Here is a 27334-nt window from a genome sequence, read left to right as displayed (position 1 = left end):
TGTTAGTTGTCAGTTATCAGTGACAATTTAATTAAATGTTTTCTCACAACTTTAAGCTTTAGCAAATACCTTTCCATTTTAAGTAAAACTCTGTTTTAAATTTTTCAATAAAATTAAATTAAAACCCATTTACTTAATATTAATAACTATCGATCCACCGTACTAACAACATGTATGTCTGTAGGACATACACTTACAAATTTTACATATAAAATCACTGCACAAATGAATACACAATGAAAAAGGACACACACCGAAAAAAATACATACAAAAAGACCTCCTACTGCAATCCATGTATGTTTAATAAATATACATACACTAAAATGAATGTATGTATGCATGTAGAAAAATGTACGATAGTATGAACAACCACTGTATGTGTGGATATTTGTATGTATTTTTTATCAGAAAAATTTCGTACATATTACTCTTGTATTTATATGACTTCATCCATAAATGTAGACAGTATTGAACAAAATCTATAATAAAGATTTTTTTAAATAAATGGTTTTTCTTTTATAAGAATTCTGTACTATTAACGGGTTTTAAGAATGTTTCCGGTGAAACTGTGGCACAGAATATTTTCGAAGTCATTCAATTACTTTTTTTAAGAATAGATATTTATTTTAAGTTTTACTATATAATTGGCGATTTGTTTATATTTATTTTTAATTTACACTGTAACAATTGAACACTTTGTATTTTGATTAAACACACACACATGTAATGTATTACTTTATTGGAATGAAGCCCAGTGCCTTATATATCTTCTGTGTACATTAGTACATAAGTGTGTGTTATTTATCTATATGTAATATGTATGCTACTGAATACATTATTTACAAATTGTATCGTTATACATAAACAGTGTACTATAGCTGTATGTAGTATTCTTTTATATATGTAAATGATTTTTTTTTTAAGTTTACTCATATACTTATCTGTATTATTTATTAACACCTAAGGCGATTTTCAAAAGATAAACAATTTAATATTGATCTTATGTACGTTGCATATTTTGAAAAAATAAAATTAAGTTTATAATAATAAAAATAAATAGCTTTATTAATCAGATTATGAAAAAGTATTAAAACATAGGGTGTAAAGTGTTTTTGTGGAGTTTTGTATTAATTCATTTAAACTCACTAGTCCTGTGACTGGATGTTAATCCTAGCTAGACATGGCTATATCTTGAACTACTTTCTCTCTAGAGTACTTTCAATTTATTTCCTCCCGCTGTTGCAAAAGCTTAATAAAAGCTTAATATACTTATGCTATATAAATCCAGTGAAACTCACATGAATACGTTTGAGATGCTGATAAAATACTAGTTTCAATCTGTCACCTTCAGGTCTATAATATATTACATAAACTTCTTGTCCAAATATAGCTTCAAAATATAAAGCTAGATGACAACCCGTTGCCTATTTAGGTTTTTTTTATAAATTCCAAATGCAGCTGCTGTGGAAATGATAAAGGCAGATGCGATCTTCTGGCAGTCTTAAGAGATACTTGCTAACTTATTACGTAATACATGAACCTCATAGCTGTTTTTAGATATCCGTGGTGATCTAAAATGATCACCCTGAAAAGGTGGAATTTCATTCCATCGAAAGCAGTTTATTAAAGCCTTTTAATGTTGAAGAAAAAGGCCATATTTTGGAAAAACTTTCATACATATTACACATGATTGATGTCACTCACTTCCGCTTTCATACTATCAATGATGATCTGAAATGTACTTTCTTGAAAATATTGTTCCATGCCAGGCATGGGGGGTAATGATTACACAAAGTAATTAGTAACAAGGTCAATTACAATTACTTGTAATGTGTAATTGAACAATAACCAATTACAATTACTTGTAATTGTAATTGAAATTTTTCCAATTACAATTACTTGTACTGTGTAATTGACAAATAACTAATTACAATTATTTGTAATTGAAGTTTTGCCAATTACAATTACTTGTATTTGTAATTGAAATTTTCAATTACAATTACTTGTAATTGTAATTTAGATATTACTAATTATAAATTACATGTAATTATAAGGAACAAAATTCACAATTACAAGTAATTGTAAATTCTTCAATTACAATTAAAAGTAATTGTAATTGGCAAAACTTCAATTACAATTACAAGTAATTGTAATTGGCAAAACTTCAATTACAATTACAAGTAATTGTAATTGGCAAAACTTCAATTACAATTAAAAATAATTGTAATTGGCAAAACTTCAATTACAATTACATGTAATTGTAATTGGTAATGCTTCAATTACAATTACTTCAAATGTAATTGTAATTGAAAATGTAGTCATTACCCTCCAAGCCTGTTCCATGCTATGGAATGAGATATATTGAGGACTTATGGGATTGAAGTAAATGGGATCTATAGCCACCGCTGGGAGAAACTTTCTTGGATATAAAGTCAATGAGTAGAGAAGTGGGCATGACCTTATAGCATCTATAATCATCAATGTTGATGCCCGTGAAATTTTAGCTCGTTGCTAAGCAAGATGGAGGGGTGGACAGCAGAAATTTTAAACAAAAGTTTACGCAGCCATACTCCGATCTATCTCAAAATTTTTTCTCAACTAAATGTTTTATGGTTTAGATATACATAGATGAGTTGTATTTTAAACGATATTTCAAATTTGGAAGTTCTTCTAACCATAAACTTCCGTCCGTTCTGGACGTTTTTATCAATAGAAATTGACTTAACGAAAAGTTTGGTAATACAACTAAATAACACTTTCGTGAAACATGAACTGACGTTTCAAATCATAAAATAATTGCGAAGCCAATTTCAAACCTCTTCAAGAAATCAAAAGTATCCTTCTAGATGAAAAAACTTTCAGCTAAAAATTAAATATTTTAAATAATTTTGATTCTTGATAGAGTTCTCAAATACAAAACAGTATTTAAAATATCCAATATTTTCATTAACAACATTAAAGAATTTCCCACAAAAAAATTGTCCTTTAAACATATTACAAAAACTGAAATTGATATACAAATTAATGACAATTTTGTTCATCAAATTTTATTAACATTATTAAACAAAATTTCTAAGTATCTCTAGGGATATAGAAGTCGAAGAAGATGAGAATTTATAAATATTTCTAAGAACACTTATCAAATTTGTACCATGGTTAACTAAAACTGTTAAATATGGGTTTTTCTACACTCCTCTTTTCAAATTAACATTTATTTGTAAATATTTTATAAGATTTTATAGACAATTTTTATCAATTTCACTTTCAACTGGTTTTCAAGTAATAAATACATACATACAAACACATACACACTTACTTATGTTCTATATGCATATTTTGCTGTTTTTGATGTTTGTTACGAAAATTTTCCCAAGAGTAAAATTTGCCTGTCAAACTGAAAAGACAGCATACATATTGAAGTAAATAATATTGTAATATTAACATTAGGATGGCCCGAATAGTGTAAAGAAGAAATTTGTTCTATAATATATACACATAGAAAAATCTGAAAATCTTTATAATTAGATCTTTTAATACTTTAATCCAGTGTTTTCGGCATCCTTTTTGGGGTGCTGCCTACAAACATACCTACCTATTTGAATGTACATACTATGTATTAGTTAGTAAGTATATTTGCCTATTTAGGTTGTACTGTAATATTTACAAAATGTTGCCATTATAGACAAATGCCAAAAACACACACCCACATACATACATATATATATATAAAATGAACACAGTTTTACCAAAATAAGAAAAATCCCATACACATACGCAATACCGCATAGCAAACCCCTCTAGGCTTACATTTATTCATACATAAAACCACCTACAGGACTACAAACAACAACAACAAGAAAACGTAAATATGTTGATGATGATTCTGTTGTTGACATACTTATCAAAGCAACAACATCATAATGTACACAACACAGTATACTTACAAACATACAAACGTTTATGTCCTTTTTCTGTATAATTTACAACAACAAGAATAATAACAACATCAACAGCAACGTGTTTAGGCCATCTATTTTGGTATAAACTACATAATTTTTGGTCATAAAGAATAGAGAAGGAAAACATAGTTAAGCAGAAGAAGAACGATAGAAAAAAAAAGTGGAGAAATATGTTCTTCTTATAAAGAGTGTGTCTGATTAAGATTTCAATAGCAGTAGTTGTGTGTCTTTGTTTATTGTAATAAATTTCTGTGTTGTACTTAAGTATAAACGAGGGACAATTTTTAAGTTTATCTAATGGTCCATATGATTTTTGTTCAGAGAAATTCCATTTTTAGAACTGAACTGGAACTGAAATAGAACTGAACTAGAACTGAAATAGAACTGAACTAGAACTGAACTAGAACTGAACTAGAACTGAACTAGAACTGAACTAGAACTGAACTAGAACTGAACTAGAACTGAACTAGAACTGAACTAGAACTGAACTAGAACTGAACTAGAACTGTGACTAGAACTGAACTGACGACTAGAACTGAACTAGAACTGAACTAGAACTGAACTAGAACTACTGAACTAGAAACTGACTAGAACTGAACTAGAACTGAACTAGAACTGAACTAGAACTGAACTAGAACTGAACTAGAACTGAACTAGAACTGAACTAGAACGGAACTAGAAACTGAACTGAACTACCTAAACTGCTAACTAGAACTGAACTAGAACTGAACTAGAACTGAACTAGAACTGAACTAGAACTGAACTAGAACTGAACTAGAACTGAACTAGAACTGAACTAGAACTGAACTAGAACTGAACTAGAACTGAACTAGAACTGAACTAGAACTGAACTAGAACTGACTAGAACTGAACTAGAACTGAACTAAACTGAACTAGAACTGAACTAGAACTGAACTAGAACTGAACTAGAACTGAACTAGAACTGAACTAGAACTGAACTAGAACTGAACTAGAACTGAACTAGAACTGAACTAGAACTGAACTAGAACTGAACTAGAACTGAACTAGAACTGAACTAGAACTGAACTAGAACTGAACTAGAACTGAACTAAACTGAACTAGAACTGAACTAGAACTGAACTAGAACTGAACTAGAACTGAACTAGAACTGAACTAGAACTGAACTAGAACTGAACTAGAACTGAACTAGAACTGAACTAGAACTGAACTAGAACTGAGCTAGAACTGAACAACTGAACTAGAACTGAACTAGAACTGAACTAGAACTGAACTAGAACTGAACTAGAACTGAACTAGAACTGAACTAGAACTGAACTAGAACTGAACTAGAACTGAACTAGAACTGAACTAGAACTGAACTAGAACTGAACTAGAACTGAACTAGAACTGAACTAGAACTGAACTAGAACTGAACTAGAACTGAACTAGAACTGAACTAGAACTGAACTAGAACTGAACTAGAACTGAACTAGAACTGAACTAGAACTGAACTAGAACTGACTAGAACTGAACTAGAACTGAACTAGAACTGAACTAGAACTGAACTAGAACTGAACTAGAACTGAACTAGAACTGAACTAGAACTGAACTAGAACTGAACTAGAACTGAACTAGAACTGAACTAGAACTGAACTAGAACTGAACTAGAACTGAACTAGAACTGAACTAGAACTGAACTAGAACTGAACTAGAACTGAACTAGAACTGAACTAGAACTGAACTAGAACTGAACTAGAACTGAACTAGAACTGAACTAGAACTGAACTAGAACTGAACTAGAACTGAACTAGAACTGAACTAGAACTGAACTAGAACTGAACTAGAACTGAACTAGAACTGAACTAGAACTGAACTAGAACTGAACTAGAACTGAACTAGAACTGAACTAGAACTAACTAGGACTGACTAGAACTGAACTAGAACGAACTAGAACTGAACTAGAACTGAACTAGAACTGAACTAGAACTGAACTAGAACTGAACTAGAACTGAACTAGAACTGAACTAGAACTGAACTAGAACTGAACTAGAACTGAACTAGAACTGAACTAGAACTGAACTAGAACTGAACTAGAACTGAACTAGAACTGAACTAGAACTGAACTAGAACTGAACTAGAACTGAACTAGAACTAAACTATAACAGAACTAGAACTGAACTAGAACTGAACTAAACTGAACTAGAACTGAACTAGAACTGAACTAGAACTGAACTAGAACTGAACTAGAACTGAACTAGAACTGAACTAGAACTGAACTAGAACTGAACTAGAACTGAACTAGAACTGAACTAGAACTGAACTACTGAACTAGAACTGAACTAGAACTGAACTAGAACTGAACTAGAACTGAACTAGAACTGAACTAGAACTGAACTAGAACTGAACTAGAACTGAACTAGAACTGAACTAGAACTGAACTAGAATTGAACTATAACTTAACTAGAACTGAACTAGAACTGAACTAGACTGAACTGAACTGAACTAGAACTGAACTAGAACTGAACTAGAACTGAACTAGAACTGAACTAGAACTGTACTAGAACTTAACTAGAACTGAACTAGAACTTAACTAGAACTGAACTAGAACTAGAACTGAACTAGAACTAGAACTGAACTAGAACTGAACTAGAACTGAACTAGAACTGAACTAGAACTGAACTAGAACTGAACTAGAACTGAACTAAAACTGAACTAGAACTGAACTTAACTAAAACTGAACTAGAACTTAACTAGAACTGAACTAAAACTGAACTAGACGTTTCTCGGGTCCCTCTGTTTAAAAAAATTTAATTATTGTAATAATGTTGAAAATTTTTCGCATTTGTCATTTTTCATGAACTATTTTATTTTATGTATTTTACCGCTTTTATAATTCAGCTGCCCTCAAAAACTACAACAGATTTGTTTAACGAACAAAACTAGATTGGCTAGACATAAATATAAAAAAAATTGCTATAAAAATAAAAAACCTTGTAAAATATTCTTAACATAAATTTTATTAAAACAATAGCTCCATTTAAATATTATACTATGGTAGAAATACAATTAATTTCCGTTTGACACACATTTTTTTGTTGTTTCCCCATTTTTTTGTTTGTTTTGGAGACTTATCACTTGACCCAACTATGGCAGTGAGCTGTTTGTTGTTGCTGTTGTTTGCTGTTATGATGATAATATCCTTACACACATTTGCTTGGTGTAGTTGTTTGTTTGATTGTTGTACTTTTACGTTTTTTCTCTTGTTGTTCAATAAATATATTTCAAGTATTGCTTCTGTTGATGATGTTATTGCTGATAAGAAGAAAAATTATTATTAAATAGTAAAAATTTTGGCAGGAACAAATAAAATAGCCCTACACTAAGAAGGAACATTGTTATCAATATTTTATTTTTTTTTTACTATCAACTAAATTATCGAAAATTATACCCTTTTTATATTTATTTAAATTTCTCTTTTTAAAGAAAATTAAGAAAAATTTATCTTTTATGAATATTCTAGAAAAATTTATTTTTATGAATATTCGCGAAAAATTTATTTTTTATAGAAAATTCTCGACAAAATTATCTTTTTACAAAATTCTCGAAAAAATTGGTTTTACAGAAAATTCTTGAAAATTTTCACTCTTTATCGAAAATATTTGTAGAAAAAACCCATTTTTAATCAATTTTTGTCAAACATTTTCTTTTTAGAGAAAATTTTTATATTTTTTATTTTATAAGGTTTCTGTAAAATGTCTATTTTTTCGAAAATTGTTTTCGTAGATTTTTTAAAATTTTTTTTTTATATAATATTTTTGACAAACATTTTCTTTTTATAAAAATTTTTTGTAAAAAATAGAACTGAACTAGAACTGAACTAGAACTGAACTAGAACTGAACTAGAACTGAACTAGAACTGAACTAGAACTGAACTAGAACTGAACTAGAACTGAACTAGAACTGAACTAAAACTGAACTAGAACTGAACTAGAACTCAACTAGAACTCAACTAGAACTGAACTAGAACTGAACTAGAACTGAACTAGAACTGAACTAGAACTGAACTAGAACTGAACTAGAACTGAACTAGAACTGAACTAGAACTGAACTAGAACTGAACTAGAACTGAACTAGAACTGAACTAGAACTGAACTAGAACTGAACTAGAACTGACTAGAACTGAACTAGAACTGAACTAGAACTGAACTAGAACTGAACTAGAACTGAACTAGAACTGAACTAGAACTGAACTAGAACTGAACTAGAACTGAACTAGAACTGAACTAGAACTGAACTAGAACTGAACTAGAACTGAACTAGAACTGAACTAGAACTGAACTAGAACTGAACTAGAACTGAACTAGAACTGAACTAGAACTGAACTAGAACTGAACTAGAACTGAACTAGAACTGAACTAGAACTGAACTAGAACTGAACTAGAACTGAACTAGAACTGAACTAGAACTGAACTAGAACTGAACTAGAACTGAACTAGAACTGAACTAGAACTGAACTAGAACTGAACTAGAACTGAACTAGAACTGAACTAGAACTGAACTAGAACTGAACTAGAACTGAACTAGAACTGAACTAGAACTGAACTAGAACTGAACTAGAACTGAACTAGAACTGAACTAGAACTGAACTGGAACTGAACTAGAACTGAACTAGAACTGAACTAGAACTGAACCAGAACTGAACTAAAGTGGTATTTTTATAGTTAAATTTTGTAACTATTTATGGAAAGTTTTCGTAAAAAAATTTTTAAGAAAAATTTTTATAAACTTTTTTTAATTTCTCCTCCTTTTCCGAAGTGTTCCTTTTAAATAATTTGTTTTTTAAGAAAATTTGAGATATTGTTTTGAGAATTGTTTCCTTTGTCTTTTGACATTTTTGAAAATTATATCTTTCTAAAGAAATTTTTCAATATTACTTAACATTTTTGAAAAATAGATAGTAGTTATTTGTTGAGCAAATTGCTAATTGCCGTTAATGTTTTCCAAATTAACGCAAATTGCGAAATATGTTATTTGTAATTGAAACAAAAAGAAAACCACCCTCAACTACAATAGCATAACATTGTCCCCGATTTAATTAAATATTAAAATAATTCTGCGTATATGCTACACAGCATGTGATATTCCAACAATACCCATCTAACAATACAATAAAGTGTACACAATATTAAAATGGAAACAACAACGACAACAATGTTGACAACAATAACAACAACTGAAATGTCTACATATGGAGGCAACGAAAAAGTCATTGACTCTTTAGGTTATGGCAATAAAGCTTTCGTATCCTTTTATATCATCATGCCACATCGAAAACGGGGGTCATTGTTGAAGGGTCACAATAACCTTTCCATACTTTTATCATTTATACAAATAAGTGTATCTAAGTGTGTAGAGCAGTGATGGGCAACACACCTACTGTCATTTTAGACTTGTGGCCAAAGCTGCAATACCTAAAGTGTGTCTACTTTTCATAATATTTTTTTATTTCTAAATTGCCCATGGCTGTATTAGATACAATTATTTGCCTACGAGACTAAGTGTGTGTGTGTGAGTGTTGGTATGTCACAAAATAATAATATTGCGGTATTTGTTCAAGTGTTTGTGGAATGTTACATTAAACCTTTAAAATTTTTTTTAGATTTAAAAACATTTTCACCAGCAATGTGTTTTTACTAAAAGCCCATTTCTCTTAACTAGTTGTATACGCACATTCATTATATTCCCTGTTACCACTACCACTCGAAACCAAAAAGAAAGGATGCCAATGTCCATGTTGTTGGCAGGAATAGTGGTGTTTCTGTTTGTGTGTGCGTATTTATGTCGGTATGAGTGTGTGTTACATGTACAGGTCTTTTCAAATTGTGTGTATATTGTATAAGCAAATTATCATAAGGGAAAACATTGGAAATTTTGACTGCATAATATTTTGTAACAGTTTTACATTTTTTCCCACAACGATAATACTGCTGCTGCTGGTGCAAAAGCATTCACATAAATAGCTACAGTGATGGAAATTTTCAGAATTATACCTAGAGACCATGCATTTTGATAACTAACACAGTAAGAACACTAATGTCCAGAGAAACCGAAAACCTTGCAAACTGAAAATTTATTTCCCTTTTCCTAAAAAAGTTTTAGCTTATAGAAAATTTTAGGCATTTTTCTTTCCCACTGTAATGCAAAGTAGGCATGCACGTACATACGTACATATATATGTATGTTACTAGGCTAAACCATAACTTTTGCAATACGGTTAGTAGTTTGGCCAACAAAAAAAAGTTTAGTTCTTTTTTTTTTAATCAAAACTTAGAACGAATGTAGTTTATTAACAACACCAGGAGAATATAAACACAAAACTACACTGATTCAGTTCATGGAATAACGTAAAATAAACTAATTAAATTTTTCCTAACGGGTGATTAATGAAATACTAAAGCTTATTTAATGCCCTACCAACTAGAGCGAATTTGTTAACAAAGTGGTACAGTACGGGTCAACATGATTTTTATGGCGAAAGGTTGGATAATAATGATTTTGGGGTGAATTCATGCAAATTATAGAACAAACAATAACAGAATAAATGGTAAGTGTTCAGTAGAGAAGTTGTAAAAAGGAATAAAAAAAACTAATTAAGAAAAATTTTATAATTTTCCGAAAAGTAAATTTTTATATAAAATGTAACTTTTTTATACCCTACACCACCATAGTGGGGAGGGTACTATGCGTTTGGTGCTGATGTTTTTAACATCCAAAAATATTGATCCTTCACCCAGCTTAAAGTATTCCAATCGGTTCAGAATCAGTTTCTGAGTCGAATAAGCAATGTCCGTCTGTGCGGCCATACAAACATTTTTGGCCGCACGCTACAGGTCCGCAATTTGGAATGGGTAAATTAATAAAATTTGGGCACGTACGCTTCTTTGGGTCCAAGGACGAAGGGCTGACGGGGAGAGGGGGAACGAACGAAACGAACGAACAGAACGAAACGAACGAACGAACGAACGAACGAACGAACGAAAGAACGAACGAACGAACGAACGAACGAACGGAACGAACGAACGAAACGAACTGAACGAACGAACGAAACATACAACGAACGAAACGAACGAAGAAACGAACGAACGAACGAACGAACGAACGAACGAAGCGAACGAACACGAACAAACGAACGAACGAACGAACGAAACGACGAACGAAAGAACGAACGACGAACGAACGAACGAACTAACTAACTAACTACTAACTAACTAACTACTAACTAACTAACTAACTAACTAACTAACTACTAACTAACTAACTAACTAACTAACTAACTAACTAACTAACTAACTACTAACTACTAACTAACTACTAACTAACTAACTAACTAAACTACTAACTAACTACTAACTAACTAACTAACTAACTAACTAACTAACTACTAACTAACTAACTACTACTAACTAACTAACTACTAACTAACTAACTAACTAACTAACTAACTAACTAACTAACTAACTAACTAACTAACTAACTACTAACTAACTAACTAACTAACTAACTAAACTACTACTAACTACTACTAACTAACTAACTAACTAACTAACTACTAACTAACTAACTAACTAACTACTAACTAACTAACTAACTACTAACTAACTAACTAACTAACTAACTAACTAATACTACTAACTACTAACTAACTAACTAACTACTACTAACTAACTAACTAACTAACTAACTAACTAACTAACTAACTAACTAACTACTACTAACTAACTAACTAACTAACTAACTAACTAACTAACTAACTACTAACTAACTACTAACTAACTAACTAACTAACTAACTAACTACTAACTAACTAACTAACTAACTAACTAACTAACTAACTAACTACTAACTAACTAACTACTAACTAACTAACTAACTAACTACTAACTAACTAACTACTAACTAACTAACTAACTAACTAACTAACTAACTAACTAACTAACTACTAACTAACTACTAACTACTAACTAACTAACTAACTAACTAACTAACTAACTAACTAACACTAACTAACTAACTAACTAACTAACTAACTCTAACTAACTAACTAACTAACTACTAACTAACTAACTACTACTACTAACTAACTAACACTAACTAACTAACTACTAACTAACTACTAACTAACTAACTAACTAACTAACTAACTAACTAACTAACTACTAACTAACTAACTAACTAACTACCTAACTAACTAACTAACTAACTAACTAACTAACTAACTAACTAACTACTAACTAACTAACTAACTAACTAACTAACTAACTAACTACTACTACTACTATAATGACGGACTATCACTTTACAACAATTGTATAATTACATCATGGACTCAGACTCGAAACGATTGATGTGCTTTAAGAGATATTGCGGGTACATATTTCTATGCATTAAAATATTTCAAAATTTTGCTCCTGTAGATGAGTTTTATTTTATAAACTTTATTAATTTCAAAATTTTTTGTGCATCTAAATACTTTTAAACACATTTGTATTAGAAAACTTAAAATCTGTACTAAGTTATTTACGAACATCTCCAACAAATTATTTTCTCTAAATCCCCAACTAACAACAATATCAAATCATTTAACTTCTAATGTCAAAATGAGACTAAAAACAATATGAATGAAATACCAAATGTATACCGGTAGAATGTGAAAACAAAAAACACAAGTTAAAACAAAGCGCCAAACCTACAAACGAAAGCATAAAAGGAAATCAGAGATAAAAGTTAAAAACAAAAAAGTCTTCGAATCAAGACACAAAACAAAAACCGATTGATAATGTCCTTAACCACAGACAATAAACCAAGTAGAAGTAGAGGTTTTAATATATGATTCTGCGCACAAAAGTAACATTTGCAAATATGGCGCCCAACTAGGGAAACACTAAAGACACGACAATAATACACCACAGCAAAGAGGAAATGCAATTCAGTGGAGCATAGCAAACAGCTCTAAAGCGCCAGCAATTGCTAAAGATATCAGTAGCAGTTGGAACTTTGAAGGAATCGTACGGTTTAACGGATAAACATGGAAGTATTTGGCTGATTCTAGGAGTGATAAGTGAAAGAGAGCAAGAAGTGTGTTAAAACTAAAAAGTGCATTGTTTAAATAAAACTCTCATACTCAACAAACACTCATTTAGGCAATAACAAAAAGTGAGCAAGAGACGAAAAGAGAATAAGTTTAATAAAGGCTTTTTTGTTGTTGATTTTAGTAATTGAAATAAAAAAAAAAAAACAAAAGCAATGAGCTGAGAGTGTTTTAAAGAGCCTAAAACTAAAACAACAACGGGCCTATACAATCTCAAAAGAGCCACACACAAAAGGCGGGAGAGAGAGAATACAACGAAAATGTTATTTTGTAAATGTCAAGTGTAATGTCATCAACATCTCAAGTTTTCATTGTTTGTAGATACTTAGACATCGCCAATAACTATATAGATATAGTGCTTCCAACTGTAATACAAACGCGTTCGAATAAATTTATCATCAATAAAATTAAAACTCTCTTACATTTACAACTACAATCAACTATTGAGAAATCCTTTCGCTTACAAAAAAAAAAAAAGGATTAATATGTGAAAAATAATCAAAATTTGTGTAAAATAAATCAAAATTATTAAGCAATATTGATAAGAAAACAAATTTAAAAAAAAAAAAACTTCCTTTTAATCAAATCACAAATAGTGCCAAAATGAAAATGTGTCAAAAATTTTAAAGAAAATTTAAACAAAATTTTCGTTTGAGATAGAATTAAATAAAAATTCTGCCATGTATGCATTTGGCTTGCGGATTACTGCAATATTTTCATATACATACACACAATTTTAAAATTAAAGTTAAAAACTAGTGCAGTGTTATTTAAAAAAAAAAAACCTAAAAATTATTAAAAATCTTAAAATAACTAACAAGTTTCTAAAAAAAAATACCATAAATTGGAATTGAAAACCAGCTAAATTTCCCAAATCTAAAACATAAATAAATAAAAAAAAACACCAAGGAAAAGCAAGAAAATCAAAACAAACATCATGTGGATTAGTTGCCATGCTGTTATAATTTTGCTCCTTTTGCATTCCGGTATGTTTTCTTCATCTTCAGCTTCGTTTATTTGTTTTTTTTTTCTATTTTTATTCTTTTTCAATTTTTATTTGTTTTTGTGTGTTTTTAAATGTATTTGTATTATTCACGTGCTTCAAAACGTCTTCTATGTATTTGTGCTGGAGAGAGCAACATTGCAAATATTCTTAGACAGTTTTTTTTTTTACCCAAAAAAGTATTTGTTTTCGTCTTTTTTTTTTTTTTTGCATACTAATCCCCTTTTTCGGCGTTTTCAATTACTTCTGAGAAAATGTTTTGTAAACAAACTTATTTAAGGATAATAAGGATATAAAAACAAAGTTTGTTATTTGTTTAAAGATTTGGGTTTTAGAAAAATTACATTTTATTGATTTTTGTTTGAGTTGTTATAGAAAATACGAAGTTGTATAAAGAGAATATTGGTTGATGTTGTTGTAATATTATATTTTATACAATTAAAAAGTGCGCTTAATCAAGATGAATTGATACTATCCAGTGCTAATAAAATAAACCTTTTTGTTTTAAAACGACAAAATATTAGAAGTTAATGACCTAAAAGTTCTGATTAATTGCTGGAAATGGCCTACATATTATAAGGCTTTCAACATTTTTTTCTAAAAATTTCTAATGATTTTTGGAAACGAAAAAAGAAAAAGAGCAAAAGTATTGCATTCGGCTTTGTCTAATTATAGGATTAATTACATATTAATCGGTCATCCCGAAATCTATTCGAGATATGGAATCTTCTATCTATATATATAAAAATTAATGTGTGTTTGTTTGTATGTTTATATGTTTGAACGTTATGGACTACTAGACGACAGGACCGATTTTCTTGAAATTTTCACAGCGTATTTCTGTATGTCTGGAATATTTTGAAATTTCAAGTGGGCGAGGAGCCATGCCCATATTAAGAAAATATAAAATCCTGATATTTGAAATAATAAAACAGCTAGAGTTCTCAAATTTTGTCAAAACCACTTTAGTGTCAATATGATTATTTAGGGCAAAAAGTAGGCGGACTAGCATAGGGGGCGTGGCACCTCCCATATAAATTAAATACATATGGGCCTTGAAGCGCCCATATGAATTGAATAGAAAAATTCGTATATCTAAGAAACTATTTGAGCTAGAATCTTCAAATTTTACTTAAAGAACTTTGACATTCATCTGAACATTTAGAGTATAACGGGCGGACTTTCAATGGGAGAGTTGGCACCTCCCATATGAATTATTAACAAAAATTCTTTTATCCGGGAAATTAATAGAACGAGATTCTTAAATTTTTTCACGAAGAACTTTTATATTCATCTAAACATTTTGGAGAATAAAGGACGGACATTAATCAAGGGGATTATGAATTAAATACAACATTTCGTATATATGGAAACTATTAGATGATTCAAATTTTTCATGGGTTACATTTAAATATTAATTAACGTTTAGAAAATTAGCGAACTTGCAATATTTTAAATGACATCCCATTATATATATATCTATATAAAAAAACTATTATAGTTATAATCTTCAAAATCGTTAAGTGGGGTTTTTTATTTATATTGTTTTTAGGGTAGCAAAGCACACTGGGTATAGCTAGTACCTTATAAAACTAAATTAATTTTTATAACTTATGACGCACTTCGATGTAAAACTTATCTTAAGTGGCGTTTAATTGAAAATGAAATCTAAATTTAAAAAAAAAAGTTGTGAGAGGAAGGTTTAATTTTGGATCGATCGTAATAAAATTTTGTAAAGCGATTTCCATTCATACAAAACTTGTTTATGTCAAAATTTGTCGCTAAACTGTATTTTTAAACCGGTAATTAGCGTTAAAGTAATTTTCTGAAGGGACCTTATATGGGGGTAGCGTAAGTTACCGATCCATTCCGCATGAATTTAGACAAGAGGATTTACGTTCCTATAAATGTTGCTTACTTCAAATTTCATAACTGTAATCATATCTTTAAAGTAGTAATGTGCGTTTAAAGTTATTTTCTGAAGGGGACCTTAAGTGGGGTGTAGGGTCAATTATGGACCCATTCTCATATAATTCGGTAAAGAGATTTTCACTCGTAATAAACTTATTTAGGGCGAATTTCATAGCTATACTCGTATTAATAAGCCAGTAATGAACATTAAAGTTATTTTCTGAAGGAGACCTTAAGTGGGGGTGGGTCAATTATGGACCGATTCTCATAAAATTCGGTAGATATATTCTTGCTTGTAATTTGATCAAATTTCATCGCTATACTCGTATTTTTAAGCCAATAATGAGTGTTAAGGTAATTTTCTGAAAGGGCCCTTATATGGGGGTAGGGTCAATGTGATCCGATCCTCATAAAATTTGGTAGAGAGATTTTTGCTTGCATGATAACTTATTTATGTTGAATTTCATCGCTATAGCCATATTTTTAAAATAGTTATGACTGTTAAAGCTGTATTTCGGGGGACCACTTGTATGGGGGCAATGCGAAATCATGGACCGCTATTGCTCATTTGCAATATTAAACAAATCTTACTTATAAGGAATATTTGTGGAAAGTTTTAGCTCTCTAGCTATTTCCGTTCGATCCTTACCGTGCATTCAACAGACAGACAGACGGACGGACATATCGTCTTAGAATTTAATAAGGATCCGGAATATATATACTTTTGTGGGTCTACGACCAATATTTCGATGTGTTACAAATCTTTTTGGTAGGTATAAAAAAATTAAAATATATGTATGTGATAAGTAGCAGAGAGACGGACGGACATTTTCATAGCTTTTGTTTAATTTATAAATTTGACTTTTTAGCACAAAAATAAATTAAAAAATACGCAAATACCCTGAATTAAGATCCATTTTCGACTAATGTGCTACGCGTAAAATACTTGTATTAAATTAATTAATGAATATGAATAAATGAGTAATGTTTGTTCGTAATCGATAAACTCAGGAACTACTGCATCAGATAGAACAAAATTTCAAATATATGTTTCAGGAATTGTATGAGTAAAGTTTTAAATTTCTCCGAAAGGTGGCGTGGAAGTATTAATTTTCAGTCAATTACACTTAAATTGCAAAAATTATAGGGGTATATAGATCTTTACGTGTAGAGTCCACATGTCCAATCGAAGGCCTGTAACGCGGACCGGTCACCACTAGTATAATATAAAAACTTTTCAAAAGTTTAAATAACGAAATTGTAGAAATGAATCCAAAAGTTGTAAGATAAACATTACTTATTTATTAAGTAGGACATGTCAAGGAAAAGTTTTTCAAGGTACATTGGATTGAGCCGTTCGCCGTTTTTATTGTTTTTGAATAAGGAACATACGAAACACTTTTAAAGACTATTATCGAATTTTGAATAAGACTTGATTCTACTAATTTCAATGTCAATCACTTTTTCTGGTGGATGGAATGTTATTGAACGAATATTTTAATGAGATAATATCGAATTAAAAAACTATAATTTCTTGCAAAATATCTAATTACATGAAATAAGGAAAAATAATTTGTTATCGAGGGACTAAATATATTTATAGATGGGATTCTCTACCCAGTAGTTGGGAAAATTGTGGATAAATACCTTTTTGGGGTATTTATAAAGACCCAAAACTTGGACTAATATAACACTCATATGCTTGGGAATATTTCTTATGAAAATTAACAAAATCTATCTATATAATGTGTTATTTTAGATACTAAGTTTTGTATTTATGTAATATGTATATCAAATAAATGGGTTTTCAAAGGTCTTTCAAATGAAAAATTTTCCAAGCGAAACAAATTATATTCAAAAACAAGTTAGAGTGCTATATTCGGCTGAGCCGGATCTTAAACACCCTCCACCTAGTATGAGAGATATGACAAATTATAGGCCGATCGTAAAAAATTCTTTAGGCTAAATTTCTGTACACAAAAGCTATATTTCAGTCAAATTTTGTATCTATGTGGTTATAAGTAGTGTGTGTTTAAGTGATTTTCTGAAGCGAACCTTGTACGGGACCGACCGAACTATTGTATACAAAACTAATATTTGTGCCAATTTTTTATGGGTATCACTATTTGGTAATGAGTTATGTGCCTTTAAGTGTTTTTCTGAAAGGAAATTTGTACGGGCGCTATGATCAATTATAGACCGATCGGAAACAAAATTTCACAGCAATATTTCTGTATATGTGAGCAATACTTGTACCAAATTTTATATGGATATCTTAATTTAGTAATGAGTTATGTTCGTTTAAGTGCTTTTCGGGAGGGGTCCTTGTATGGGAGCTATGACTAGTTATTTCTGTGCAATACTTGTACCAAATTTTATATGGATATCTTAATTTAGTAATGAGTTATAGGCGTTTAAGTGATTTTCGTGAGAGGACCTACTATTGGAGCTATGACCAATTATCGATCGGAAAAACATTTCACAGTAATATTTCTGTATATGAGAGCAATACTTGTACCAAATTTTATATGGATATCATAATTTAATAATGAATTATGTGCGTTTAAGTGATTTTCGGGAAGGGACCTTGTATGGTAGCTATGTTCAATTATGTACCGATGCAGAAAATTTTTTCTGTAAATGAATTCCATTTGTAAAATTTTTTGAAGATAACAACATTCTGACGGAAGTTATTAACAAAAAACTAATTTTCCAGGAATATGTACTTTTATATGGGAGGTATATGAAATTGTGGACCTATTCATACGAATGTATGATGATTTTCATGGAATTATTTTTCATAGTATTCGAGAAAATTACATCAGAATGTGTAAAAAATGCTTATTTTTTTCGAGTTGTTTTAAATTTTGATTCATAACTATTCTCGATGTGAACCGATTTTGCTCATTTTCAATACCAAACTGCCTAGGACAATAGTGAATCTTTTGGCCAAATTTTATTAATTTATTTATTATCGCTTTTACGTGAGCGTGTTTTACACAGACAGACAGACGGACGGACAGACGGACATAGCTAAATCGACTCAGAATTTGATAATTTTTGCAAAATTCCCATTTGTCTCTGTACCAAATCACACAAGTTTTCAGGAGAAAATAATAAAAGAACTAGTTTGTAAAGATTTTTTAATAGAACCTTATCTTAAGCCTTTTTATTTATACCCACCATCAAAAGAAGTTGGTTATATTGTTTTTGTCATTGCGTTTGTAATACTTCGAAATATTGGTCATAAACCTACGAAAGTATATACATATAATCTGGGTGATACTCGATATAAATAAGTTTCATATGAGCCAAAATCTCTACCAAATTTTATGAGGATCGATCTAAAAATTGGCCGAATTTTATGAGGATCGGTCCATAATTGAACCAACTCTCCATATAAGGCGTATTAATGTACTGAACACGAGAAAAATAAAAAAATATTTTTTTTGTATTGATAATCCTGACCTCAGTAAAAAATATTGTTAAGCAAAAGTAAATTGTACCGCGACTATTGAGTATAGTCCCTCATTACGCTGTAGTTGGTCTACGACCAATATTTAAAATAAATAATTAACAAGAAATCTGAATTAGAAATGTTTAAATTAATAACCTGATAGAATACACCGTGATGCAATTTTTAATTTTTTTTATTAGACTTGCATGAAAACACAAAAACACATGATACTAGAGATCATATATAGAAAAACTGCGTTTTCAGTTATTAGTTTTCTGATCTGATTCTGAAAACAAAAAACATAATATGTATATACCAATTTTTATAATTTTTTCGATTTACACGATTTTCCATAACATTTTTTTTTTGAATTCGTTTTATACGATTTTCACGGAAACGCGTCTATTGTGCAAAACGAGGGACAGGTGTACAATGAAAAATATTTAAAAAATCTTAACAATTTTCTCAAATTTATATAGAAGAGCAACTAACTAAATAATCCTAAAAGGTTACAAATAATGTGACAAATTCTTGTGTTTTTATAATACATATAAACATTTTATGTTATTTTATTTAAAAAATTCTTTTCATGGTCACTTTATGGACGGATATCTTTGTTTTTCATATTTTTTTGCATTCTTTATTAAATTATCTAATTTTATAATAAAAATGATCCCAGTATAAGTGTTAATATTTGTATGTTCTATGTTGAGTTTTTATGTTTTATTTTTTATATTTTTGTTTTATGTGCACTTACATGTCATGAATCCGAATCTTATTTATTTTATTGCCAAAGGGATATGTGTTTTTTTATAACAAAAAATAATTTTATTACATACTCGCTAGCAGTCGTAAGTGTAACTCTTTTTTTAAATTTCGTCTCATGTTAATTTTTTGAATATAAATGTTGGGGGAGATGTAATGTTTGGCTTATGTGTTTTTATTTAGTAGAACAGTGAGGGAGAAAATTAGTAGCCAAATTTTGAATTTTAAGGATAATGGGTTTAAAAAGTTTAAATTAATTTTGCGTTTTTAGAATTTATACCATGAATTTTCTTTTTTATAAAAATTTTCCATAATTTTTTCTTTTTTTTAATATTTTCGATAAATATTGTTAATTTATACAGAAAATTTTCGATCAAATTTTCTTTTACAAAACATTTTCGATAAAATGTCTTGCTTTATAGATAAATTTTCTTTATTTATAAAAAAAATCTTTAATTTATAGCTAACCCAGTGCGCTTCGCTACAATATGAATAAAAAAATTTACGATTTTTCACAAATGTTCATTTGGATGTGAAATTTTTCCATGTAACATTTTTACGGTTTTACATGAATGTTGAAGATGTTAATGCAAAATTTGTATTCTAGCTCCAATAGTTTCCTAAATAAACAAACTTGTGTATTTAACATATATGGGAGGCGCCAAGCCCCATATTGCTAGTCTCGCCATTTTCCTCCAAATAGTTTATACGGATTTCAGTTCATTGAGAATTCTCTCTAATAATTTCAAAGTAATACCACATTTTATTTTAAATTCAGGGGTGCTATGTCCCCTATTTCTAGTCCGTTCGTTTGTTTTTTAAAATATTCATATATATGGGAGGCACCACGCCCACAATATCCAGTCCGCCCAGTTTGTTCACAAACTTGCATATGGTTAAAAAATTGTCTATATAAAATTTGACGACTCCAGCTGTTGTTGTGTTTCTGAGATATGTGATTTTCAATTTTGTATGTGGGATGGCATCTCGCCCACTTAAAATTTCGAAACAAAAAGTAGCCTATTGTTCCTTCCAGATATATAAAGAAACACACAGTGAAAAATTGCAAGAAGATCGGTTCATTGGTTTAGCCTTCTTTTAAGTTAGTTAGTTAGAGTTAGTTAGTTAGTAGATAGTTAGTTAGTTAGTAGTTAGTTAGTTAGTAGTCAGTTAGTTAGTTAGTTAGTTAGTAGTTAGTTAGTTAGTAGTTAGTTAGTTAGTTAGTAGTTAGTTAGTTAGTTAGTTAGTTAGTTAGTTAGTTAGTTAGTTAGTTAGTTAGTTAGTTAGTAGTTAGTTAGTTAGTAGTTAGTTAGTAGTAGTTAGTTAGTTAGTTAGTTAGTTAGTTAGTTAGTTAGTGTAGTTAGTTAGTTAGTTAGTTAGTTAGTTAGTTAGTTAGTTAGTTAGTTAGTAGTTAGTAGTTAGTTAGTTAGTTAGTTAGTTAGTTAGTTAGTTAGTTAGTTAGTTAGTTAGTTAGTTAGTTAGTTAGTTAGTTAGTTAGTTAGTTAGTTAGTTAGTTAGTTAGTTAGTTAGTTAGTTAGTTAGTTAGTGTCGTTAGTTAGTAGTAGTTAGTTAGTTAGTTAGTTAGTTAGTAGTTAGTTAGTTAGTTAGTTAGTTAGTTAGTAGTTAGTTAGTTAGTTAGTTAGTTAGTTAGTTAGTTAGTTAGTAGTTAGTTAGTTAGTTAGTTAGTTAGTTAGTTAGTTAGTTAGTTAGTTAGTTAGTTAGTTAGTTAGTTAGTTAGTTAGTAGTTAGTAGTTAGTTAGTTAGTTAGTTAGTTAGTAGTTAGTTAGTTAGTTAGTTAGTAGTTAGTTAGTAGTTAGTTAGTTAGTTAGTTAGTTAGTTAGTAGTTAGTTAGTTAGTTAGTTAGTTAGTTAGTTAGTTAGTTAGTTAGTTAGTTAGTTAGTTAGTTAGTAGTTAGTTAGTTAGTTAGTTAGTTAGTTAGTTAGTTAGTTAGTTAGTTAGTTAGTTAGTTAGTTAGTAGTAGTTAGTTAGTTAGTTAGTAGTTAGTTAGTAGTTAGTTAGTTAGTTAGTTAGTAGTTAGTTAGTTAGTTAGTTAGTTAGTTAGTAGTTAGTTAGTTAGTTAGTTAGTTAGTTAGTAGTTAGTTAGTTAGTTAGTTAGTTAGTTAGTTAGTTAGTTAGTTAGTAGTTAGTAGTTAGTTAGTTAGTTAGTTAGTTAGTTAGTTAGTTAGTTAGTTAGTTAGTTAGTTAGTTAGTTAGTTAGTTAGTTAGTTAGTTAGTTAGTAGTTAGTTAGTTAGTTAGTGTTAGTTAGTTAGTTAGTTAGTTAGTTAGTTAGTTAGTTAGTTAGTTAGTTAGTTAGTTAGTTAGTTAGTTAGTTAGTTAGTTAGTTAGTTAGTTAGTTAGTTAGTAGGTTAGTTAGTTAGTAGTTAGTTAGTTAGTAGTTAGTTAGTAGTTAGTTAGTTAGTAGTAGTTTCATTTTCTGTTTTTGAACATTTTCGTTAAATTTACTCTTTTTATAGAAAATGTTCATTTAGAGAAAGTTATGAAACATTGTTGTTAAATTTCCCCTTTATATGAAATTTTTATAAATTCTGAATTTTTGTGAACATTTCTGATTAAATTCAGTTTTTTGTGGTTTGTTCTTTAAAATATGTTTTTTAGCTCCCACTGTAAGCTATTTATTTATGTATGCTAAAATTCCAAAAGTACTTACATTCTCATAAAATTATTACAAAATATTTAAGGAATATTTAATGTTTGTATGATTTTTTCCAGTAATTTTTTTTCTTTTATTTATTTTTTTGTCTTTATTTTTATGATATTTTCTACTTTTTCATTTTTCTTTTTTTTTTCTCTTATTTGGTTTTTATGGAATTTCTACAACATTTTCTATTTGGGAATGTTTTAGCGCGTTTCAGTTCTTGAAAGCTGAATAAAAAAATAAAAGCGGAAAAAGTAAAAAATCTAGGAAAAACATTCAGTTTTATGATAAACATGAGGGCTTAAATAAAAATTGTTGTTTCATAAAAATATGTTGCAGTCAGAAAGATAGAAAAAGAAATATTTTGTTGTGTTTCATTATTTTTTTTTTTTTTTGTTATTTTGGATAACAACTCTTTTTTGTTGCTGGTGCCACCGCTACAGTTACAGCTACTGCTGCAGATGATGATGTTGTTGTAAATGTTTTTTGTTGCCCGTGCTATGCCATGCCATTTATTTATATTTTTTTTCATCCCTCCATCAGTCTTTAGCCTCGATTATAGGATATATACAAACACACACACATACACAAATATAAATAAAAACATATTTATAAAACATTGTTGTATCGTTGTTATTGTTAAGCAAGACAGACGGACGGACAGACATAGTTATAATTTTATCCTTTTTTTTTTTGTAGGACGAATACAACGAAAATGATGGCTCTATTCAAGCACTATTATGATGTATACATACTTATGCAATGAAAATGAACATAAATACATGAAACACACAGATACTAGACGGATAGATACAAACGAAACAGAACGAAATGAAGAACAACAAAATATCTTGATGAGAAATGTTTAAGATCATAAAAATATATATTCCCTAGAGTTTAATCTGGATTAAAATTTATCTTGAATAACAACAAAATGCCATGAAAATAAATGAGAAAAGGATATTATAGATGTACTGAAAAGAGTTGAAAGGAGTGAGCATTCATTTTATAAACATATTTGCTCGAAATATGTTTTTTTATACAAATAATTTATTTTATTATAATTTATAGACAAGATTCTATAAAATTCCAATAAATTTATATTTTTATTATAGAATTCATAATTTTATCTGATTTGTAAGCTTTAGTGATATCAGTCCGTCCGTCTGACTGTTTCTGGCTAAAACTTAAATTTTTACAATTCTTTATTAATTTACGTTTTGCTTGCTTGAGTATAACAGTTTTTTAATGCTAAATTCTTTTTTAGTTTGAGTGCTTTTGTATTTTTTTGCTTTGATCACATAAACGTATGAAATATATTAAATATATTTCATATCACTCATACGTATACATTATATGAAAAATTATTTTAAATTCTTTCGAATAGTTTGCCATTGCAGTTTGTTCTACTCACTTTTCGTTTGACATTGAGCAACAGACTTGAAATAATAATCAACCTATTTGAGAGTGTCAGCGTTTACAAAAAAAATGTTACACTAATAGGAGTGTTATATTCGACTATGCTATAATGGTGCTTTTATAGCCACCATCAAAAGCTTGTTTTTATACCCTACACCACTTTATTGGGGAGGGTATATTGGGTTTGTGCTGATGTATGTAATCCATTGAAATATCGGTTCAATACCCACCTTAAAGTTTACAAGCGGCTCAGAATAATTTTCTGAATCGAGTTAGCTATGTCCGCCATCTGTCCGTCTTTGTAAACCTTGTAATCAAACTACAGGTTGCAATTTTCAAAATAATTTGAAGAAAATTTTACACAGACGTTTCTTTTGACCCAAGGACGATGCGTATTGAAAATGTTTAAAATCGGTTCATTATTTCAACTAGCTCCCATACAACCGTATTCCTCAAATTATTTTAAATATTCTTGTATCTGTACCAAAATCGGAACAACTTAGTTTTGTATAAGTCTAAATGTTACTGATGATTTTTTGTAGATGGTTCTGCCGGTCCATGTACAAGCACTTTGCTCAAGTATTCAAGCTATTTAATCTTTTGCCATAGAAGCCCCGTTGCGGAATAATAGGTTTCTTAGAGCTAATAGAAGGGGCGTAACCAAACCCTACTGATGCTATGAGAAATGCTCATTTCCCTAGAACATTCTCATCATCTAAAGACTCACCCCAGTGCATTCCTTAACCTCTTAAAGTCACACAATCACATTACTCAAATGGTTCTGTTGTTTCGGCAACAGCACCTAGGGATCTAATTGGTGGTCCGAAGTATGCACCCATTTTTAATTGACAAGACTTATTTTAGTGCCCACAAGGATCTACTGTAATAAGTTGAGCGTGTTTTTAGAGTAAACTCTAAACACACTGAACCATAAAGGAAAACATTACGGCATACTCAGCGTAAACAACTATCTCATAACCATCAATCACATCTCAAAAACAACTGAGAATTACAACAAACATCAAACTCTTACCTAATCTTTTTACGATCAGTTCAAATCCAACATTTTATTAATCCACAGCCTTACCCTCCCAGTTTCTAGGAGCGGTAACAGAAACTTATCTCGAAAATTATATTCTACCGTGCATTGAGGCGAATTTGGTTTTAAACCACAACCACTACATGGATCCCGAAGGAACTTCAACCAACTGACCTTCCAAGACAAAGTCCTGCGGGTAACTAGCCACTCATAGTACCACATTATCTGGTGCTGTGGTTCGACTCCCTGTCAAATCATTTCATTGAAAGTCCGAGAACACATTTGATCATTCACCAGTTTATAGTCCCGGAAAACTAGAAGTACTCTCTTCCACATGCTTGCAATAACACCAAGATGAGAAGAGTCTTCAAGGTCACATGCCCCCGGGGGAAACAGCGGAAAGACAAAATACTGTTGCTTAAGTTGTTAGCACGTTTGACTACTAATAAAGATATGACAATATCCCCCCCCCGCCCCCAAGCTTCATAGCTCTAAATCGTCGCCAAATTAAAACAAATATGAAAAAATATGCGTTCAGGAAAACAACTACACAGGCCAACGAAGAAAAATCTTTTCAAATAATTTTCTCTAATTCCAGTATAATTTGGTTAATTTGTTAATCACGAAAATGGAAATAAAAATGTTGTATCATCAATTTTCCACATTTTGATCTTTTAGGTCTCGTGACTATATGCCTGTGTCCCAAATATAATTTTCTGTAATTTTACAAAAGTTACGAATATTGACCGTCTCCGCCTCTAGAATTATATATAAGCCCTTCAGTCGGCAATTTTAAAACTCCAATTTCATACCTTTAACAATTGCAAATTTTAAAAACTTTAGAAAATCTCCAAAAATAGTTCATTATATCTCACAGATTACCAATACTTGAGATTTGAATTTTGAGGATTTACATGTTTTTGTAACATTTTTGAAATCGTAATAAAATAGTATTTAGATTTCAACCGATTTAAACTAAACTTGAGAGATACATTAATAATATTATATTATGACATCACGATCACAGAATATATAAAAGTTGTCAATTTGAAATTATGACTTGATGTTAAATTTTAATACTAGAAACAATTTAAACTTAAGCGATAGAACAAATCACTCCAAAGATTTGGTTTTAACAAGTAGGAATGTATAGTCGGGCATGGCCGACCATATAATACCCTACACCATGAGTATATTTTAAAAATTTTTATTTTTCACAAAGAAACTTTTATGTTGAATTTTACGTTAATTCCAAAGTATTTAAGCAATTTATTGATAAAAAAACAAATTTTCTAAATGAGGCTTTATATAGGAGTATAGGTCAAACATGGGCCGATCCTCATTAATTTGGGAAAAGGATATATTTTTAAATAATATAGTTAATTATGCTGAGTTTCATTGCGATACGAATGGTTACAAGTCAATTTTAGACGTTTAAGACATTTTTTGAAGGGGGGGTTTGTATGGGGGTTAGGGTCAAATAAGGGCCGATCATTACGAAAATCTGCAGTGTCATTTATACTTATATAAAACTTATTTGTGCCAATTTTTAGAGAGATAATAGTATATTTGACGTAATTATGGCATAAAAAGCCCAAATCGGGAGGTACGGCTGTATGGGGGCTAGGTGAAATAATAGACCGATTTCAACCATTTTCAATAGGCTTCGTCCTTCAGCCAAAAAACAAGCTTGGTCTAAATTTCATTTAATTATCTTGAACATTGCGGCCTGTACCTTGCGCACAAGGTTTACATGGACAGCCAGCCAACCAGCCAGCCGGACAGACGGACGGACATGTCTTAATCGACTCAAAATGTGATTCTGAGTCGATCGGTATACTTAAAGGTGGGTGTAGGACCAATATTTTTATGTGTTACAAACATCAGCACAAACGTATAATACCCTCCCCACTATAGTGGTGTAGGGTATAAAAACTAGTTTATAGTAAACGGTGGCGTATGATAAATATGTATGTGACTACACTTGATGTAAAGTATACGCACAGAAAGCGTT

The 27334-nt window shown here is 30.1% G+C and overlaps 1 protein-coding gene across 1 annotated transcript in view; it reads left to right on the top strand.

The window, feature by feature from the left end:
* Positions 1-12973: 12973 nt before the first annotated feature.
* LOC119610798 (Down syndrome cell adhesion molecule-like protein Dscam2) overlaps positions 12974-27334 on the top strand; it is an 84994-nt gene continuing 70633 nt past the window's right edge. Inside the window, 1 exon segment of the mRNA XM_037966151.1 lies at positions 12974-14055. Within this exon segment, the coding sequence (XP_037822079.1) occupies positions 14007-14055 (49 nt within the window). The 5' untranslated portion in view covers positions 12974-14006.

This window comes from Lucilia sericata, unplaced genomic scaffold, assembly GCF_015586225.1.
Source record: "Lucilia sericata isolate MDLA Ls3-8-SP2 unplaced genomic scaffold, ASM1558622v1 Contig001279F_arrow, whole genome shotgun sequence".
In the NCBI taxonomy this organism is placed as follows: domain Eukaryota; kingdom Metazoa; phylum Arthropoda; class Insecta; order Diptera; family Calliphoridae; genus Lucilia; species Lucilia sericata.
This window is presented reverse-complemented; position numbering and strand designations above follow the sequence as displayed.